At 37.7% G+C, this 15,850-nt stretch overlaps 1 protein-coding gene across 9 annotated transcripts in view; it reads right to left on the reverse strand.

Annotated features, from left to right (window-relative positions):
* magi2a (membrane associated guanylate kinase, WW and PDZ domain containing 2a) overlaps nucleotides 1-15,850 on the reverse strand; it is a 154,675-nt gene that overhangs the window by 115,306 nt on the left and 23,519 nt on the right. For 2 of the 9 annotated variants that reach the window (XM_043236844.1, XM_043236846.1), the window contains exon 2: nucleotides 623-646. The exons of the other annotated variants lie outside the window; for them this stretch is intronic. In XM_043236844.1, coding sequence (XP_043092779.1) covers nucleotides 623-646 — 24 coding nt within the window. The remainder of the gene's footprint in view (nucleotides 1-622; nucleotides 647-15,850) is intronic. 9 annotated transcript variants of the gene reach the window in all.

Consider the following 15,850-nt stretch of genomic DNA (forward strand, 5'->3'; position numbering starts at 1 on the left):
AAACGACTGCTGGCTTTAAAGTATCATACTTTGCTGTGATAAAGTGCCTTATCTAAGACATGTCAATCACAGAGTGTAGCCCGAGAGTCTGAGGGAATGTAGAAGTAGTCTATCTGAGTTGCATCTAACACACACAAACACACATGAGCACACACGCTCATCTCTCACACTGGGAGTGGCGTTAGAGCGGCTAATAGAAAATGTCCATCATCCCCAGAGCTGAAGAAGGAGCTGCAGCCTCCATCATTTACACACACGCGCGCACACACACAGCCTCTCTGTTTCTCAGCTCATTTTACAGATATCGCACAATGACAAGTTTATAAAAGATGAGTGATGTCTTTGTGGCGAAATAAAGATCTTGCGTGGAGTGTAATAACCCTGAAGATTAAAGGGCAGGAATGTACTTCTAACTGACAGATTTGTCGTAAATGATGAGGCTTGTTTAAAGCTCTTGCAATGGACACGATATTTAGACTCGTTCATTTGGGCGGTAAATACTTCACTACGCTTAAATAATAAAAGAGGGCGCTAAATAACACTCTAATGGCATTTAGACTGTTTAACACCAAATCTAAACGTTGCTAGAGAAGCAGATAAAAGGTGTAAGTAGACTTGTTACCCTTTTTTCCTCTCGTATGTGAACCTGGAAAACAAAACCAGTCAAAAATGTCAATTTGGAGATTTATACATAAATAAGCTTTCCATTGACATACGATTTGTTAGGGTAGGGCAATATTTGCTTGAGATACAATTATTTGAAAAGCAGGGATCTGAGGGTGAGATATTGAGAAAATCGGCTTTTAATTTCTGCTTTGAAGTTTACAGCAATGCATATTACTAACAAAAAGCTAATTTTTGACATAGTTCCAATAGGAAATTTACACATTATCTTCATGGAACATGATCTTTACACCTAATGTCCTAATGATTTTTGGCATAAAAGAGAATTATTTTGACCCATACAACATATTTTTGGATATTGCTACAAATATAGATTGGTTTTGGTCACATTTGTTTCCAAAATATACTATAATTCTGTCTTTTTAAGGCACTCTCTGTTAATTCAGCACAGCTCAGTTTAGCCCACTTTGGTTTGGTACAGCCCAGTTCAGTTCAGTTCAGTACAGCTTAGTTTAACTTAGTTCAGTTAAGTTCAGTACAGCTTGGTTTAGTTTAAGTCAAATCAGGTCAGAACAGCTCAGTTTAGTCCAGTAATGTTGAGTTCTTCTCATCTCAAGTTTCAGTTCAGTAAAGCTCATTTTAGCTGAGTATAGTTCAGGTTGGTTCACTAAAGCACAAAATATTAGTTCAACTGCTTTATTTAATTCAATTCAATACAGTACAGCTTAGCACAGTTCTGTCAAGTTTATTTTAGTTCACCTTAATTCACTACAGCACAGTTCAGTACACCACATTTCAGGTTAACTCAGTTCAGTAGAGCTCGTTTTACTTCAGTACAGTTCAGTTCACTACAGCACAACAGCTCAGTTCAACTCAGTTTAGCTTAGCTGAATTCAGTTAGGCACAGTTCAATACATCACATTCATCACACAGTTCAGTAGTCCAGTTCATCTCAAATCGGTTCAGAACAGCTTAACTTAGTTCAATTCAGTTTAGCTAATTGCAACTTCAGTTCAGCTATCTTTAATTGAAATCAATAAAGCACAGCTCAGTGCAGTTCAGTTCAGTCCAGCTCAGTTCAGTTTAGCTCGATTCAGTTCATCACAGTTCAGTACAGCACACCTCAGAACTCGGTTTAATTCGGTTCAATACAGCTCAGTTCAGCTTAGTTAAATTCAGTTTAGTTGAGCTTTGCAGCTTAGCACTTCAGCTTTCTATAGGTCAATTCAATAGGGTCCAGCTCAGTATAGTTCAGTCCAGTTCACAACAGCGCATCCCAATTCAACTCATAGTTCACTCATTTGTCTACAGCTCATTTCAGTTCATCTCGGCCCAGCCCATCTCATTTCGGTTAAGCTCCGTTCAGCACAGTTTAGCTCTGTTCAGTTCGCTAAGGTCATTGAGTACAGTTTAATTCAATTTTGTTTAAAAGGCTGAATCGAATCCAGCAATGTTAAATTAGCGCTTTTGTTTATTGTAGTACTGCCAAGCAATCTCTTGTTTGTCTCGTCTCTTGTCTCTGAGATGTCTGATTGTAATTGAGCGCAGTGGAGTGTAGTTGATTACCATGTGCTGCCTGTTACCGCAAGAACGCCTCCTTTAAAAATGTACCACAGCACACGGCATCTGGCTAGCGATTCCTGCCTTCCATCCTTATGAGTTTAAAACCTTATGAGCTCAAATCCCAGGAGCGCCACCAGCCATAAGAATAGTACTGAAACCGAAATTCATATCCACGCATCTGCTGCTGTAGCGCACAGAGAGCGGTATTATCCTCGTTCTGTCTTTCTGTGTGAGCGTGTGCGAGCCCGGGCTGATCAAAGACAGTGTTTATGTGTAGAGATCAGGGTGGAGATGCTGTAGTCGTAGCTATCAAAGACCTGTCTCATCACATGACACACGCCGCCTAGCAGACTCTCATTAGTCTCGCCTAGTCAGACTTTTGACTTGAGGCAAAAAAGTCTGGTCCTCAGTGCAGCACGCTCTGGACAGCAGCCACCCATTCAGACAGGAAAAGAGCTTTTGACAGATATGTAAACTGGCCGAGCAAGTTATTTTTGTCTTTAAGTTCTGTTTATGGGTAGCTTTATCTAAAATATCCACCAATCTCCATGAAACATAATAGCATTTATACATATTTGCATTCACAAATCCATTAAAGCAAATGTTTACATGTTTACGCTGTTTTTCAAAGAGTGGAAGTTCAATGTAGATATCTTCTGGTACCTTCCATGAGAGAACCTATTAATCCATTTTTTTTCTCATGCAGAGAGAAAAGAGATAGTTCAGAGAGAGACAAGAGAGGAGAGAATCAATGGAAAGCTTCTTAATTAGTATTTAATATAAAGGTGAATTTTGTTGCTGAGTGTCACTGTCAGATAAAAAGGTAATTGAGGTAGATATCTTCAAAACCAGCTCCAACAGAGATACACCTCTTCTATGTATAATACCTATGGATTTATTTCAACCATTCAAACCATGACTCTTTGTATAGTCCTTAACAAGTCCTAGACGAGAATCATGTTCAGACCAGACTTTATTTCAATAGCGAAAAGTCTGCTTACTTGACATTTAGCGATTTCTTAGACACCAATGAGTTGTACATTTAGTGCACTATAGTAAAACATATCTTGTTAGCACAGATTTAAAGCCAATTAGAGCAAAATCACCGCTTCTCAGAGGTCCTGCTGACCAGCACATTAGCAAACAGTGTCCACAGGACGTACATTCTGTAAAATCAGCCTCATTATCTCTGTACTGCCACCCCAAAACAAGAAAGAAAGAAAGAAAAAATTGCAGCTGTGTCATCGTTTTAAAAAAGAACAAGCTATACCTTTAAGCGCTGTTGGTAAAAGAACAATTTTTAAAATCTTGCCAAGAGCTAACACAATAATTTGTAACGAGAAGACTCGGAATATAGCGCGCAATCACACTGACTACTCCTGGGGTACTTTTATTTTTTTACCCTGCTCACCGTTTACCTTCTGTTTATGGAAAACAGCAGCAAAAATAATCAGCTAAACACCTACCTTTGCGATCTAAAGAAAAAAGTATATTGACATACAATAGGTTGAGTAAATTTTAAATTGAGTTTTAATTTTGGGCTGCACTTCATCTCTTTAAAAGGATAGTTCACCAAAAAATGAAAATTCTGTCATTAATTACTCGCTTGCATGGCATTCCAACCCCTAGGACAACATTAAAATAGTCCACGTGACATTAGTGCTTCAACTGTAATTTCATGAAGCTAGGAGAATACTTTTTGCGTGCAAAGAAAACAAAAACAATGACTCTGTTCAACAATTTGTTGTGTCTTTGACACACTCACAGTGGCGGTACTCTTGCTGACTATGCAGGGTCACAAATAATGAAAAATATCTCAATTTTTTGTGTTCTGAAGATGAAGGTCTTCAAGGTCTGAACCTACATGAGAGTGAGTTATTAATGACTGAATTTTCATTTTTGTGGGGACTATCCTTTAAACAGTAAGGGCGAACAGCCTACTTCACTTCCTTAATTAAGAAAAATAATTTTATTCGTCTTCACCAGTGTTGCCAAGTCTGAAATGGCCTACTTCAACACTGTTGCTGTGGGTTGTTTTTCATGACTGTAGATTAAAGTGACCCCGATAACGTCATATTTATTCCATGGAATGTGAATTTTACCCCTCAAAAAGTGATTTTTAATGGGGTTGAGTTAGTTTTGAGCTTTTTGTTAGAATTGTTGTAAAAACCTGAAAGCCCTGGTCTTCATTGATATGAAACTTTGAGCTGTAAACCTCATTATCTTTCCCAACATTATGCTGCATTTGAAAAGCTCTAAGCCCCCCAAAACACTTTGCGTTTCCTGAGCCCAGCGCTGTTCCCAATACATTACAGCTTCTTTTAGGCGACGCTTGCAGGTGACTTGTACAGCGCGAGAGTCCATTAGCTTTCTCTAACCATGCATTGTTGCTGGAATCTCATTAATAGAAACATAAAGCGACTAGCATTGATTGGAGGTGGTGGGTCAGAGCAGGCTAATTTTAAATTCAGCCATAGTCAGCACATATTCATTTGTCTAGAGGTAATTATGCCATAGCAAGACTTGGTTTTGTGCGTCCAGTCAGACACTGTTTGAAACAGGAGGCCTTAAGGAATACTAACACTATAATACGTTTTATTATGAACCAAGGAAATAATTTGATCTTCATAATAAATTTATCTGCAAGGTTTCTCTAAACCTAGCGAAACAATCCATCTGCAATATTTTGTCCGTAGAGATTTATGTGGCATTTCGGTAGTATGCATGGCCGCTGAAAGAGTAAAGTATGTGTGTGACTTTACTTTAATGGAAAGATCAACCAAAAATGAAATGTGGAGCCAAACTCGTATAATGTTTTACAGTCCATGAAGCACCAAAGAAATTTTTAAAAACACTGTTCAAGCTGCTATTGGATGTGATGGTGATGTACAATATTGATCTCCTAAAAAAACACCTGTGTAATATCTTTGAGTAAAAGTCCAAAAAGTAACATTAATAGGGGTCATATGATGCAATTTCAAGTTATCCTTTCTATTTTGGCTGTTACAAGCTGTTAGTGCACAGATAAGAAGTCTCAAAACCAAAGAGACATTCATCACTCATTTAAACACGCCCCCACGTCTCTACATCACGGTGTGGGTTTATTTATATAACACCACCCAATTATTGGCAGAGCTATTATTCTCGTGCAGTGTTGTTGTAGGCGCCATGTTCTGGAGACACTGTGTTTCGTTGTGAGAGTAAAACTGCCTTGTTTGCACAACTAGAAATCAATGGTTAAGTTGTTCCAGAAGAGTTCAACCCAAATATTAGAGCGTGTTCATCGCATTATTAAGCCCCAACTGGATGCAACGAATGACTCGTTTATGAGGGGTTTTATAGTTTTCCAATCATCACGCCGGGACACAGCAGGGACGCTTGTGGTATTCGGCCAATCACAATGCACTGAAGACAAGGGTGGTCAGTCGGAGCTCACAACGATGAGCTTTGTACAAATCACCCATTTCAGGAAGACATGGAATAGAGGAGTAACAATAAAGTAATGTGTTTTTTGAACCTTAAACCCAATAAACACATTGCACTAAACCAAACACACAAAAAAATATTCTTTTTAGCAACATCATATGACCCCAAACTATTCGCTCCTAATCTTATCTTTCAGGTTACCGCAGTCCCATTTTTTAATGTATTATTTTTTCACGGCCTATTTTCTCTTTCAAAATAATTTATGAAATAACAGTTTTCAAAATAATCCACGTTCCAAGTTCATCTCAATCAAGCCCAGTTCAATACTGAGAGCAAAGCGTGGCGCATTATGGATCTTGTGCGGAAGGATCAATAGGCGCACACTTGTTATTAAATCAGAAATGCCACCCATATGGCCCATCAGCTTTCAAGCCATGGCACACATACATTAATGCATAGTTATTTGTTTATGCCAGGAAGCATTAAATGGATTTAGATATGAATCTACACTCGTTCTCAGTTCATCAAACACTCACGCGTTACCTGAGAGCCGCGTTGAAGTGTGCGTGGCGAGGTCTCATCAGTAAGAGAGGGTGTAAATCACCTATCATCTATATGCAGATGAAATCAATCGCTGAACCTCACGCTTGCTGAGCATCGTCTAATTGATGTTCCTCTGTAATGCTCGCAACGGCAGCCTGATTCACTCCGCACGCTTGTATATACACACACCCGTCCGCAAGCGTACCGAAAACAAACACACCGCAATGCAAGCGAGTTCCACCAAATCAGAGAAATAATTAGAAGCAATCAGAAAGCATGACAGCATCTGAAACATGCTCTTAAAAAAAACGACGATAAACGCATGCTGGTAGATTAATAAGATACTGGGGTGGCGTGCTGAACAGATGAAAGGTGCTGTACGGCTAAATGTCGCGATGAAGCTTGTATCGGTACAATGATAGAAATATTGCCAGTTTCTCATGAAACATTTGCATGAATTAATTCAAGTTGTGCCGAACAGGTGCATTCCTATTCTTGTATATATATATATATATATATATATATACACAAGAAGAATTTTGTCATATTTTCTTTCCACTAAAAGTGATTGTGTGTTTTGACTTTGATTAGTTTTATATATGATACGTCTTTTGATCATGGGAATAGCTCAAATTAATTTCTTTGGAACTTTATTAAATCTAAAAGAGTTTTTGAAATGTATTCATTTTCAATTGTAATTTGACAGAGAAAAAGTCAAATTTTACGCTACAAGTTATGAATTCATGTATTATGTCCTCTGTACAACAACCTTGTGGAAACGGCGAAAAAATGCTATTACAATAAGCATTCTTTAAAAAAAAAATGCCTCAACACCTTTAAGGTCTTGACAGATAAATAGTAGTTTTTCGAGCAGAAGAAATATCTAAATAATCCTACAGCCCATTCTGCTTTCCATTCTTAGCTCAAACAGATACTTTAATTTCAGTGACAAACAAGCAAAGCATTTACTGCCTTCAAGTCAGAATTAAACGTCTGTAATTACAAGAAAAGCTTGCATCGACTTGGTAGTAATGTTGTAGTAAGTAGTGGGAAATGATCTAAGCTGAAACGTTATTGCAGGCGAGTCAATTGAAGATTTGTAGCAGAAGTTTATTGGTCATATTTCATTCATGAATATTGACGTAATTCACTTGCACGCGCTTTGTGTAGAAAATGCTAACCATTTAGCCAGTGTTTGAGACAACAGCGCACATTTACCATATTATCGGCACAACAAGAATAAAACACACAAGAAAGCATTAAGCATTATTACAGCCCCTGAATTGCATCCTTTGCTCTTTACTTTGTAAAACTTACTGAATATGTCCAAATAATTACATTTCCATACTCTTAATTCAAATAAAATGATTTCTGCACTACTACTGTAAATCAGCTGCAAAAATAATGACTTTTTCCAGACAGGTTTCCCAAACGCTGCCCCTAGTCTACCATTGGTTGAATAAACAGATAGCCCCGCCCCAAACTAACATCACTGGTTGATGGTGCTGTGTCAGGCTAGTCCACCCTGATCTCACGGCAATTCATGCATATTTTATGAGGTAGCAAATTCATACAAATTCGTATGACCTCAATCGTACAAATTCATACGCTTTAGCAAAAATCGTACAAATTTGTAAAATTTGATTTTTACGTATTTTACGAGTTGCCAATTTGTATGATTTTGTACAAATGACCTACACCAAACCCCGCCCCTAAACCTCCCCGTCGCTGGGATTTACACAGATCGTACGAAATCGAATCGAATCATGTGAATTAGCCACTTCTTAAAATACATACGAATTGGTAGTAAGCCTGTGTTAGCTAGTCAAGTACGATAATTTAATTGCCGCGTGCTGTTTGCACGTTTAGGGGGCATAAACGTCCAAACAACTGTCTTAAACCAGAACAAAAGAAATCGTTTAAAACATCTAAAAAAAATGACACACTTCACCTTTAACTATCCCTTCGGCGCTCGTTGATGCGACTAAGATCTGTTTAAATTTCTGTAATTCAGACAGCGCTGATAGAGTCATGACCCGTGTGGGATTGAAAGGCCAGTTAATTTCACCTCATTAGCAGGAAACAGTCAAAATAGATTAGCCTCTCTTCAAATGATGCCTTTGTTTGATTACCACACACAACGGCAGCAGAAATCCTCAAGGGAGACGCTGCCAGGCTGGAATCAATGATAGACAATCCCGACTGCCTTATCAGATACGCGCTCGCTTGACAACATCCATCTTGTATGAAGTAACTGTGGTAATGTCAATCCCTCATATTCCTTTTTAAGTCTTCAACTAAAATAGCCTGGGTAAAAAAAAAAACCCTCTTCCTAACCTTTAAAGCGAACTCTGGGAGATTACTCTATTTATCAAATTAAGGGTTATGCTCGCGCCCTTCTTTCATGTGCACTATTTGTGCGAAAGGACACGCTTAAAAAGAGGCCACGGTCTCGGAGCGTTTCCTGCCAAAGCCAACATAAAGGTTAAACATAACCATGCTATTTCCAATGCCCACACACTTTAGTTTTTATCCTCATGGAGTCAACATTTACGACTTTGTTGTTTGCTTCTCCGTTTGTTTTAGACGTCTAATAATCACTGAACAATTTATGGACTATACGACGCATGCTGCACCAAAAAAAACGATTTAACTTTTTTTGTCCACTCTTGGGATTAATATTGCATTTTGTATAAAAAAAACACACAATAACGTTTCATTCTCCTTTATTGCGTTCGTTTCAGCAATCGAATGTCCATGCCTTTGGAGCGCATTATAGACTCCTGAAGTGACTGACAGCTGGTTTTTAGTTGGGCTATTTTCTGACGCAGCACGAGTCAGTTTACGCGTCTTTTTTTTCTCGCTCTTTCCCACTGTGCCCAATTTTTGCTTCAACTTGACTTCTTCATCTATTTTAAACACAAACGTGCAGTTTTCTTTGAAGGCGTTTTATTTCGTTTTGCGTTCAGTTTGTGTTTTCTTTTCTTTTGTTTCGTTTCACTTGGCTTTTCACTTGGCTCTGTTCTGTTTGTTTGGGTATTTGACATTTTGAGTTTTGTCTCAATCAGTGCTTTCAGTTTGGGGCGTCATTACCTGTTTTTTTCCCCCCAATTCAGTTAGCTGACGCTACCGGCAAAGCAATGGCACATATGACCTTCAATTTTCCATTTATGACTTTTTATGATTTTTTTAAATTTATGTTTCATTCCACACTGAAACAAAATGAAACAACTCAAATTTAAAGCATCAGGTGAGATGCTTAGATGAAAATACCTTCGACACTCATTCTCCAGTTGTTTCTTGTTTGTGTTGAAGAGCTTCTATAGATGCCGCTACAGATGATTTCTTTGTGAATAGTTCAATAACTGAGATGAAAGATTCATGAAGTGGCATTCCCATATGTTTTTCATCTCCCTCTCTGTTTCTTCCATTCTTTCTCTTCCCGTTTATCTATCTTGACATCCCTCCGTTTGGCTGACTTTCTCTGCATCCCATCTCTTGATTTTCTCCTCATCTTTCCCTCACTTTCGCTCTCATTAAAACTCTGGCCATGTTCTCTCATTCACTCACAGCCTCTTTCCCTCCTTTTTTTTCCCTTTCCTCTTATCAACAGAGTCTTTTTATACACACGAAGCGTCTCTCCTTTCTACTCGACCGTGACTCAGTAACACCTCCTACTGGAGGCACGCGCTTAATGCTGGGGTTAGAAGATGTGAGGAGATAAAAAATGTAAAATCGCAAACGACATCTCAGCTATTTCTCATATACAGAACTGAGATGGAGATAAAATGAAGACTTCTGCTTAAAAACATCAGAGGATCAGAAGATACCCCCTTTCATCTCGCATGTGTCCTTTAGTTAAGAGATATTGAAAATACGTCAAACTCTTCTCAGAAGTCCAATCAAAAGAGATTTAAACAGATTTCTCATAAAAATCTTCAATCTGTACCTCATTGTGTTGTTAACACGCATGACGCTCATTCTACTGTCTCCCAAAAAAGTAATTCTAGGAGCAACATCTGAGATATCTAAAATAAACATAGCTAGAAGCTTCATTATGCCTTGTGATCTATGAAAGAGCAACTTCTGAGCAATAAAATCTGCTTTAACCTCAAGGGGTGCCTGAATAATTTCATATTTCAGATGTATTCGGCAACACAGCTTTCGATGGACCACCAGAAAGAGCAGGAGAAATGGAAACGAGATAACCCTTCTCTGATTCAGGAAACTGTCCTTTTGTCATTCCACTCAGAGCACTTCGGCAATCTGACAGAGACGTGACAGGGTTAACATCCTGGTCTTTAACACACATCACACACACGGATACGGCATCCTTCAGTCTGCCTGCTTAAAGTTTTCATAAATTGCACATTATGTTAGATTAAATAAAGGCAGGTGCTGCCTGTGAACTCATTATGGAATATAATATTCATCGTTCACTGTACAAACTAGAACAGATGTCCTCTATGGATGCTTTAAAGGGGGATTCATCTATTGAGCTATTCAAATAAAAAAGTGGTGGGGTAAAACAAATGGCTTCATAAATACTGAGCTGCATTTACGAGACCATGGCAGGTCCCCGAATGCTAATTTAATAATCTCCAGCCAGCTGGCCCGGTAAGATATTTATATAAGATTATATGATCAGAAAGAAACGCATCCTATACTAGACCTCATGTCATTTTGGTAAACAGTGCCATTTGTGTGCCTCCACGAATAATTTGATTAAATTTATACTTAAGCCTGTTTATAGCAAAATAAACTTTAATATAGTGATGTAAAATAACACTTTTTTCTTATCTACATATCTATCTATCTATCTATCTATCTATCTATCTATCTAGCTCATATATATATATATATATATATATATATATATATATATATATATATATATATATATATATATATATATGTAATACATTTAAACAGTATACTCATATAAGGTAAACAAAAACTACCTAATGGACAAATGCAAGTATATATACTAGAACATTACTTGTCTTTTAAGTTATCTGTTCTTAAATATACTTTAAATATATAATAGAGTTGGAGGCCTTCATTAGGCGTACTTGATAAAACAAGTTTTGTTAATGCACTATTAAAGTTTACAGTGTGGTAAATACAACATTTGTCGTTGGTCCTCATTTTCTCTTCAACCCTGCTGTGACATCCTGCTTATAAAAAGAAAAGGTTTGATTTTTTTGACATCAAAATTGAGGGATATGTTTACACTTAAATTGGCCCTGTCAGACTGATTTTGTGTGATTTTTTTTACATTTGGTCCATACGGCTGCATTAAGGACTGAAGGACAGCAAGTTGAGAATCAGTCATTGAAAAAAAAAGTATTGAGCGTTAATCTATTATTTGGCAAAGAGCCAGTTATGGCCATGACATTTTGGACCTAAGGTGGGAAAATATGATTTCTTGAAAGGTCAACAGTAACCTTTTGAAAGGAAATGATAAAAAATTCACAAGTTCCTGAAATTTCAGGCACAAATGACACTGCAGTCGTTCTCAGTGTGCAATCAGTTATAGTCTTTCATAACTATACGTCCCAGAATGTGAAGAATTAGAAGTAATTTCCCTATCTATGGATGTCTCCCTGAAGTCTCCAAAAGCCTTGTCATATGGACTCTAGCGCTGAAGTTTAAAAGAATAAAAAAGAATATATTATAACAATCAGCAGAGTGGACCAATGGGGCATGTCTGTCAAGTAATCTACTAAAAGACTTTGAAAAGTGCTGAATTATTTTACACAGCGGTGAGAGAAAGAAAAACATAAAAACACCACTAAAAGTGCTTGCAGACAAAAATATTCAACCCCTAATAATTGAAATGGATTGGAAGTCTTATAAGTCTGCAATGACACAAGGTTTAGTAAACTACGACAGAATTTAAATTTTTTAGGTGAACTATCCCATTTATATGCAACAGATGTGATGGTTACAGCTCACAGGAAACTCTATTTCTATTTAACTTTCCCATTCCTCTCGGTAACACCTACTACATACTAATGCCCACATGACCTTATTCTACATCACTAATCCTACTTAACAACTGGCTTACCAACTATTAATAAGCAGCAAATTATGAATTTATTGAGGGAAAACCTATTCTTAAGTGTTACCTTCTTCCCTTCTAGATAGAGAAATCGTTAGTTCGGTCCAAAACAGAACTTCATGATTTTGGCCTTTCGACAGCCAAAATCTCCCACTCGTTTAAACTGTCATTTCCTCACTCACTTTTAACGCTCTAAAATATCTCTCTCCATCCATTAGTCATCACTCTTTCAGGCGCCTCACAGCAGCACGCAACCCCCCGTTGAAACGAACGATAAAACTAGTCACCATTTAAAGAAGACTGGCATTTCTTTTTTAGACTCTTCTATGCGGAAAAAAACGGGTGTGCGGATTAAGTGCTTTTCAAACTTTTACGGTCACATCTTGAAAATGAATAAACAGGAAAGCTCATTAGTGGTGTGTGCTAAAGCCGGCACCACTATTACTATTGCTGAAACTTGTAATAAGGGATTCAACTTAATATTAAATTTAAAAACAGTTGTTTTAATTACAACATCAAAATATCACTTGACTGTATCTTCAATCGAATGAATGTAAGCTCGATGAGCATAAAAGACATTTTACGTTTGCCGCGAAACGGAAATTATCACAAAGGTAGAGCGCGAGCGCAAAGGTTAAAGCTTTCAACAACATCATTTAGTCAATAAGATCTCTCTAAACATTTATTTCGAGCAAAGAGGCATCACTGTGTGCAAACAGAAGAAGTAAACAAAACCCACACGAAGAGGAGATTGAAGCTAAGAGCGAATCAAGGCCAGAACGCCAGAACTAGAGCACGCCTTACACAGTCTGTGCAAAGATATCTGAGCTTCTGTAAGCCTGGCGGCTTCACGTAGCGAGAACATGGCCGTCGTTTGACTTCTCTGAATATGTAAATACCGAATCTGGCAGGGCAATGAGTTTGAGAGTTCCTCCATTGAACAAGCCCAGCCGTTTCATTGGCACGTTTCTATTTCTGTGGGTTTGAGTGCCAAGGAAGGTTGAAGAGGTTGGCACACTGAGGGCATAACGCAACCTCGTGCGCAAAAACACACCCACTCATGTACCAACGGGACACATGTACACAATCGGAGCGCACACAACAGCTGGCATAAATTACGAAAATCAGTTATATGACCGTCCGCATTTTAGGTGCCTCCGTAGCACCTTCATAAGCAGATTTGGAAGTCAGATATGAAATGCGCAGGGTAATGCACGCGCTTATTTTCACAAGGTCAAATGTTAAAAAGGCAGCAAAACGATGTTATTGTAACGTGTAACAGCTCTTTGTGCATTGATATGCTCATTTCCATTAGAAAACAGGCAATAGCTCATTGTTTCTAGTGATTTTGTGGCTAATTTTGGTATCTAATGATTCTCCCTGAGAAGGAAAAGGCTGCTAATATTGCTGCAAAATAATTATCTGCATGGCTGAGACAGCCCTGAATTAAACCATGTGTGTGTGACAAAGAGAAATGAGAGGGAGAGGTGTGTGCAATCCTTTAAACTAAGCATTTATGGAGTGTGCTTGCAAACATGTACTTTTGTGTATTGAATTATTTAATGACAGATGATAGATACAGTAGAAATCCAACAGCAAGACTATCAAGATATTTTGGTCTTAAAACTGTGCTCCTGTTTTCAATTTATTACTATTTAATTAAATTGTTTTTGTCACCAGCGTATCTATAAAACACCAGTCAATTGCTTTCAAAACCTATATGATGGAAAATGATATTTTAATAATAATACAGCTCATACACAAATTCACGTAAGATGGCGAATGTTAAATATAAATATACTTCGTTTAGCATTGAAAAGTGACACTTTTATATATTGCATATGTGTGCAGTATAGTGTAAAATTTGAATTATTATTATTTTTTTTTATTCAGCAAAGTCGCACTAAACTGATTAAATATGACTTTAAGAATTAAAAAGAAACAAAAACAGCTTATTCGGTCGCATTTTGTTCTTTCGAATTTTTGGTAAATCAAAGAATTCTGAAAAAAGTAAGATGGTTTCCATAACATTTTCATTTAACATTGATAGCAATTAAATCAGCATATCAGAATGACTTCTAAAGAGTGGCGTGACACTAAACAATGGAGTAATGTTGAAAGTTCGCCCTTTTACATTAAAATAGACAGCAGTTATTCTAAACCGTAATAATAAAATAACGCACACACTAAATTACACACACAGTGCCAAGCGGGGATAGCATTATCTAACACATTTAAACCTTGCACATTAAGACCGCACTGTGAACTGTGTGCTAGAAGCCAACACAATCAAAAACCGAGAGACGGGCCAAAAACGGCTCCAGACATTTTCTCAGTTGGCCACCTTTTGTTGTGTGTCTACCGGTGGTGCTTCACACACACATCTGAATCATTTATAGCATTAGCCTAATGGCGGATTTTACCTCGCACCATGGCTACCAGACTCCCAGAAACACAGGGAGCGTATGCGAGGAGTCTGTAGGTCGTATCTACTTTCATCATGTACACAGGGCCAATTAGGTATCTGGTAATATTCCACCAACCAATACCATAGCAACAGATACACAAATAACTCCACAAACTGCTGGCCCGCTCATAGAGGGCCGATAATAAATGTTGCCATCCTCAGTATAATGATCGCCATACAACAAAGAATCCATTCGCTTAAATGCAAAATAGAAGCCGTCGAATAAAACAAAGCCCATGCATTTTAATGCGGCGCTGTATCGATATAGTTGTTGAACAAATGTTGTTTTGCTATTCTTGCGGGGACGTTTGACTGAATGGTCGTCATTCAGCTGTGGCCGCCTTGACAAACAGAGGACAAAAGCAAATTCCTCACAAGCAAATAGCACTGCATTAGAGAGATTGATGGTGACATAAGCGTTTTGAGTAGGCCCTTATATTATAGAGTGGTATTTTCCCTATATAAGTGGACGTATTTGTTTCCTCGTGAAGCGCTGCCTCTACCACCAGTTTTTCTTTACAAATTAAGGCAAACTAATCAATGAAGTTGCATATATATAAGGGTGTAACCATAAATACAATGAATACTGCTTTAAATTGTTGTTTTCTGCCCCCAAAAAGGAGTTTTCTCCAACATGTCATTCGCCGTAACAATCTCGTCAGGCTTATTTGCTACATAAATCAGTCTCGCTGCTGGCGATCGACCGTCCTGCAAAGTCCAGCTCCAGCTCTAATCAAACACACCTGAAGCAATTAATTAAGGTCTTCGGGATCGCAGGTGTGTTTGATTAGAGTTGGAGCTGACCAGGACCGAGCGCCCCACCCTCGCATTAAAAGATCAATCACTTTAACCCCAAATACAAATGATTTGCAATTTTGCATTTTTTTAATTTGCCGTTATCCTAGGTTTTGGCCACTCGTCAGTAAGTTTGTTTTTTACTCATTTAAAACGTAATAAAATTGAATAAGCTTCCTTATTATTTTAGATATTTTAATTTGTGCAAGTCAGAATGAATATTTACATAAATCAGAAAGATTTGCGTAAATATTGTGGTACGCAATATTGACAATGTAACATAATTTTATGCAAATTTTGACAATTTATTCTACAAAAAATTATTTAATACCCTAAAAGTAGCGCACACACACACACACACACACACA

The sequence above is a fragment of the Puntigrus tetrazona genome, chromosome 4, assembly GCF_018831695.1.
Source record: "Puntigrus tetrazona isolate hp1 chromosome 4, ASM1883169v1, whole genome shotgun sequence".
NCBI classification, from domain to species: domain Eukaryota; kingdom Metazoa; phylum Chordata; class Actinopteri; order Cypriniformes; family Cyprinidae; genus Puntigrus; species Puntigrus tetrazona.